Source organism: Clupea harengus, unplaced genomic scaffold (assembly GCF_900700415.2).
Source record: "Clupea harengus unplaced genomic scaffold, Ch_v2.0.2, whole genome shotgun sequence".
NCBI classification, from domain to species: domain Eukaryota; kingdom Metazoa; phylum Chordata; class Actinopteri; order Clupeiformes; family Clupeidae; genus Clupea; species Clupea harengus.
Genome location: NW_024880030.1, coordinates 35573 through 42398, shown reverse-complemented (window position 1 = coordinate 42398; position 6826 = coordinate 35573). Strand labels below are relative to the sequence as shown.

The window sequence follows — 6826 nt, the reverse complement described above, 5'->3', positions numbered from 1 at the left end:
GAAATAACAATAATATGAATAATAAGAGAAGTCTTAATAATAATGTGAATTATATAATAACAAAAATAAACCAGTCACATTTTCCCTTGAACAAAAGCCTCTCCAACTTCCTGTAATGTTTTCATGAGATTACAGTCTGGAGATGCTCAACTGAGAAGGTTGTGGTAGATATCAGTATCAGTCTGTCATTAAGCTCTAAAAGAGATTTACCTAATGACAAAGAGGACATGATTTCACTTAAACTACGTCAAAATGGCTACTATTGAGGAGGATAAAAAGGCGCTGCTTTTTAGGATTTTATTAAAAAGTTATGTGCATGAAGTCATGAAAACATTACAGGAAGTTGGAGAGGCTTCTGTTCAAGGGAAAATGTGACCTGCTTGCAACTAGGGATGGGTATCGTTTGGTTTTTATCCGATACCGGTACATAACCGATACTTTTAAAACGATACCGGTGCCTAAACGGTGCCGGAACCGATACTTTTATAAAAAATAAAAAAATGTTTACGATTGACGACATTTAAGAAAGGCTTTATTGCCAAATATATGAACTGTTTAAAGTAGATTATATATATAAATAAATACAAAACACCTTTTAACTTAAAACTTAAATAATATATGAACTGTTAACAAAAGTTTAGACTATACTTAAATAAATACAAAACACACACACACACTCTGTACACACACTACAGCTTCAATTTTTTTTCTTCAAATTGAACAATATATTAACTGTTTAAAGTATATTATAAATATAAATACATACAAAACACTTGGCTTCAAACTTTTTAACTTCAAACTATGAACATACTGTAAACAACAGTTTATAGTATACTTAAATAAATATAAATAAATACAAAAAACAGCTTCAAACTTCTTTTGCAAAAATATGAGCATATTTGCCTTTGGAGTCAAAAATGTATTATTTTGTTTGCATTTATTTCATGAAATTTCACCATTTTATGATTTGTTTATACCTATCTTTTCTAGCTTGTTTATAGTTAATCTTGTTACTTGAACACACTGAGTACGAGAAAATGTGTACTGCCCCTTTAAGAGACTACCGTAGGTTAAGTATAGCTGTCATCTCCGTTTATTTTTCAGTCTTCGGTTGCTGAACTGCCGTTGACTCTTTGCCTTCTCTCCACTCTTTTCACGCAATTGTTTTGTTGCATTTCTGCACGTCGCGATGTTTGAATATTTTGGTGCGAAATACAGCCACACTTTTGACCGTTTACCTTTCGGTATTTTCTCTGTTAAAAGGTTGATGGCTAGTTCTGTTTGTGCTTGCTCTGTGAAATGCTGCATGCTCTTCACTGTCATAAGACTGTTGCTATGAAAACACCAATGAGCGTGAGCGACACAGGACAAAGTTTACATTGGGAGCTGGGGCAGTTTTACATGTGCCCCGCGGAATCTGCCTAGCAACCGTTTTCAATTGGCTCAGGCACCGAAATGAAGCACCGAAATCTGCGTTGCATTTCGGTCCGGGTAGGTACCGGTTGTATTGGAACCGGTTCCATATTGGTACCGGTTCTCGGTACCCAACCCTACTTGCAACAGGGGTTGATAACTTATTTTTTGTAAATACTGTGTGTCTTGTGAATGCTGGGCCTATCAGTTGACTCCCAAGTCATTTTCCCTGGTTTATTGTTGTTATTATATAATTCAACTCAGTCAGTGGTTCCTAAACATTTACCCCCTTTTCACAATGAAAAAAATGTCCCGGCCCTCTCCCCAACACTGCCACAGCCACATACAGTATTACCTGCAATTGAACTTATAAAATAAAAAAAAACGATGCCTGTCAACTGTTGCAGAGCTTTTCTTAAACATTTCAATTTCAGTTAGGGTTAAATATTTTAGTAGTTCAACTTTTTTATTATTATTTGATCAGAACTCGTTTTTTTTTGTTTAAACTTCTCACTGGGAGGTCAATCCATACAATATTCATGTAAGGCACATGTCCATTGTACTAATACTTAAGCTAACATGTAGACTAAACAGTATATATATAAAGTACAAAGTAGGCTATAAACCCATCACCACCTAGGTTAGTTGTAGGCTACTATGCTTTTTTTTACTATGCACTGACATGTAGTTGGCTGTTCTGTTTTCTCACCCTTAGCCCCCCCCCCTTGCAGTAAGTCCACACCACCTAAAGTGCTTAGGAGAGGTTTAGGGTACCACTTTCATCAAGGGGAAACCCCTCAGCCATAAAACCCCATTAAATCCCATTAATGTTCTTTTAACGGGAAGTAGATCTGTTGTAAGTATGCACTATTAGGTTTAACTGTAATGTTACGGATAATAAGTTGCTGATGACTATAGTCCTGGCCTTGAATACTTCATGTCCATCATTAGTCTGAAGCAATATTTCAAGGACATGCATGAATAAACTGAGAACATCCTAAAATAGCAGCATCATATTTCTGAGGATTCCTCTTCTCTTTCAAAATCCTTGTTTTCCCACTTGTTTAACAGTAATGTAACATTAAACAGTTTTTTTGTTTTACTTCCACATGATTTGATTTGCTTTGAAACAAGGAAGGAGATGTGGCTGGAGTGTGTCTTTTAACAACAACAAAATAGAACAATAAATATCACCACATGTAGGAAGTTTAGTTGAAAAATATGTTGTTTGCAACATCTTAAAAATGTAATTATGGTTTTGGTATTTTGGGACCAAATTGAGTTAGATATGTTTAAAAAGGTTAGGTACCTCTTGCCAATTTAAGACTTAATCTCAATTCATCTTCTGTTGGTTTTATGGCCTGGAAACTCACAACTAAAAATATATTGTCTTGGCAGATTTATTACAAGTTCATAATGTGATGCAGAGTGATTTAGGTGATGACGAAGATGACACACAGTTATATAGCACAGTAGTAGTAGTTGTATATAGGTGTACCATTATTAGCTTATACAAGTACCGACTTTTAAAATGAGATGAAATGCTCAGATATAGGCCTTAATTGCAAGGGTTAATATACTTATACTTATGATATACTTTAGTGTAGGTGCATCCTTCTTAAGTGATGCTGGTGTCATAACAAACATCACAAATTCACTCAACTCTGAACTGCTGTTAAACCACTCAAACAGTAATGTCCTAGTTTGTAAACGTGAAATAATCTAAGTAAATTTTGCATGCTATTGCCATGTATAGAATAATCTACATATGATTTCATGCAGATAATCATTACATGATTTCTTAGTACAGTGTAGTGTACTTAGTACATGGTCGCTTTTAAAGAAGATGCACAAATTACTTGCCCATTACACTTTTGAAAGTTATCACTTCTCGATAATGTCTAACGGAAAAGATTCTGCACGATCCTGTGCAGAAGTTGGCATTTAAAGAGTCAATAAATATGAGCTACTGTACAATGCCATACATTAACAAAGAATGAATACAGGCAGACCGACAGACTGACGGAGTTAGCCTCTGCAAGGTACTATCACATCCCATCCACTCAGGCAATTGTTTGATAGAGTCATTACATTGTGACAGAAATCAAACCAACCATTTTGCTGATATGCAAATCAAGGTTATTTAGTTAACAAAGGCTTTCCCCTCGTCGGCACATTCTGCGTTTCGATATAAACCTCGAGTGTGCTGCAGCTGAGTGGGAGGTGAGCAATTCAATAAATGTAACAATGGGGAAGGTAAGTCTTACTCTAACGTTCACAAAACTTTCAGGCTTTCTTTGAAAAATGCAGCTCGCATTAATAAGCAGTTATGAGCAAAAGTATAACACAAGCTGGATTAAATGGCAAGAGACAGACAGATAGGAGAGGTGCTGCGGCACATTTTGAAGGTGAAGCTTACCAGTGCTCTGTCTCTTCGTTTCAGATCGTGTTCTATGAGGAGAAGAATTTCCAAGGTCACAGTTATGAGTGCAGCAGTGACTGCCCAGACCTACACTGCTACTTCAAACGCTGCAACTCCATCAGGGTGGAGAGCGGCTGCTGGGTCCTCTATGAGCGCCCTCACTACAAGGGCTATCAGTACATCCTGAGCTCAGGAGAGTACCCTGACCACCAGCAGTGGATGGGCTTCAGCGACAGCATCAAATCTTGTCGGTGTATAACAAATGTAAGATCATCGATAATAATGAACCAATTGTTGCACAATAATAGCAAAGGGTAAAAAAGAAATGTAGGTTAAAATAGTTATAATAATGTTTTAGTAGTCAGTCCGTAAAACATATTGTGTGTGCCATACCTGTTAGGAACTCAAGACTAGACATGCATTAGGCGCAACATTAGTTATGTGGCATCAAACAATTGAACTTGCTCTTTGACGTCCCATTTGAGATTTTGAGAAATTGGACATTAAAGAGTGTCAGGCAGACTTCTGATGCAGAGCAGTGCACTGGTTGAATGGCATGCTAGAGAGAGCACCAACCAGGCATTATGCAGCGAAAATCCAACAGACAATAAGGAGAGATAAAAGGCTCATTTTTTGGCAGCAGTATGCCCATGCACATTATGATGAAGGAAGTCAGGAAAATAGCCAAGAAAACCTCATAAAAAGGGTCACTATGAAGAGTTATGTTAAGCTCTCAAGTTACATAATGGTGGAATTCCATCCCCCGTCCTATTCTACATGTGTCTGTGTTATTTTTAAAGGTCTTTGGAAATTCCTATAAAATAAGAATTTATGAGAGGCCAGAACTTGAAGGACAGATGGCAGAGTACTGCGAAGACTGTCCCTCAGTCAATGAGGCCTTGAAGTTCCGTGAGTTCAACTCTTGCGTGGTGATGGATGGCGCCTGGGCCTTCTTTGAGCAGCCCAACTACAGGGGGCGCCAGTACTTCCTGGAGCAAGGGGAGTACCGCAACTACACAGACTGGGGTGCCACCTCCCCCTCCGTGGGTTCTTTCCGCAGGGTCACTGAATTCTAGATCACCATGGTGTTCCAACACTGGTTTTCAAAAAGTTGCTTGTGTGCCTCACGTACCAGCAAATAAAGCGATGACTATGCTGCAAAGTGTGTTTTGTAATCTTTGTCAGCTTTTAAAAGGCTGTAGAAAACCAAGGCAAACATTCTACCTCAACTATGTTGTCCACATGAGACTGTACTCCGTCTCTGTCCACTGACTCAGAGTTACATGCCATGTTATTGTCTTTTGAAAAAAGTAATGTAACAGTGACAGTAACAGCACATGAAGCAAAAACCAAATCTCGAGAATTTAAGCAGCTCAACTGTTTCGAGTTCAGTCTCTCAAGTGTCTTTCCCTGACCGCATTTTGCATTGCAGAAGACTAAGACATTTCTCAGAGACTTTAACCACATGATGTATATAGTCCTGTGTTAACTGTGTATTAAGGAAAAGTATGTGTTCTCAAACTTTTTGGAGAAAGAAACGAAACATTTATGTATTCATTAGTTTGTTTGGTCTCATAAACTACTTTTAGCCGTTTAATGGTGAGCTGTGTATTCTTGATGAATATGTCAGTTTTGTTGCTTTGAATTGGTCTACTTTGAGACAGAAAAACAGTGGAAGTAATAACGTGCCTGGCCTGAAGCCGAACAACGTTTTGCTATAACATGAAAAAAATATAACAAATATAAATGTTGAGCACATAAAGAAAGAGAGAAAAAAAGAAATGATATCTAAGAACATAAACATATTATCTAAAACAAAAACAATAAATAAACACTTGGTATCAGTCACAACCCTTTATGCTGATCAATGGACAAGTAGTGTAGAGATAAAAGAAGATGCCCAGGCACTGATTCTGGGGTTGTTCTTCTGTGATTCATTTTCTCTGGAATGAACTTTTTCTGCCATGTTATTTTGTTTTGAAAGGGGGTCTTGAACAGTCAAGATAAAAGTGCATTTAGGTATAACTACATAGCATGACCAAGTACTGGGTAATACTTTATACCACAAGTACAGTTTAACACACAAATTATATTTTTTTACTAATACATTAAAATTCTCCACACATGACCCTCAGTATAATAATAAAAAAATAATAAAGTATTATTTTCTACATAGTATGTGATGTTATATACAGTAATAACACTGTAACAAGGGCTATATGATATAATCTTGCTTGCTGTTAACAAACGCACATGTAAAGTTTTTCAAGGACATAATTGCAAGTTGTCTTGAAAACACAAATAATGTAGTTCTTCAAAACTCCAAGAAGAGTGTCCAAGATAGATCAGCAGCATGCCTTGTTTTGCTTTCAGAGATGAGGAGCCCAGGTGTGACAGCATGTCTGAGAGCTTCACACTCAATAACACAACTGTTCCTCTTCTCCTAGCAGTGGGACCCTCTGAGACACACGCAGACTGATGTCAGTCATTCATAGAACTCATGGACCCATGCGTTCAGTTAATATGGACGATGTCTCCATATTCACAGAATTAGATGTTATGTTCATAACATAACATGCACAACATTCATCCTTAACACCAAATTCCGTTGTATGCAAATACAATGACAATAAAGGCTTTCTATTTCTAACTGTAAGTGCTCCTATTTTTCTCTCTGCCTCCACCCATGTTTGCTCCAAGTACTCTGTCCATTTCCTGCTTAAACATCTCCTAATCCCTTTTCACAGTTGACAGTTTGACTTGTAATTTCTTGGTGTCTCTTTTCTTGGGCTTCATGTATTTGGTCCAGCTTCAAAAACCCTCAACATCCCATTAGCACTCTGATGTTTCTATTTCAACTTATTTTTCCGTCCTGCTTCATGGAATCCCTGCTCCTGGGAATCTATTCAGGAAACCATCAGATCATCCTGATGGCTGTGCCTCTCTACTTGCTCCACGGAAACCATAACATAGTCCTGACAGCCTGTATTA

The 6826-nt window shown here is 37.5% G+C and overlaps 1 protein-coding gene across 1 annotated transcript; it reads left to right on the top strand.

Moving 5' to 3' along the window:
- Window positions 1-3525: 3525 nt before the first annotated feature.
- On the top strand, window positions 3526-4997 carry LOC122131140 (gamma-crystallin M2-like). Its single transcript, XM_042706057.1, has 3 exons — window positions 3526-3669; window positions 3857-4099; window positions 4636-4997. The coding sequence occupies exons 1-3, from the start codon at window positions 3661-3663 to the stop codon at window positions 4909-4911; spliced, it is 528 nt and encodes a 175-aa protein (XP_042561991.1). The 5' UTR covers window positions 3526-3660; the 3' UTR covers window positions 4912-4997.
- The last annotated feature ends 1829 nt before the right edge of the window (window positions 4998-6826 follow it).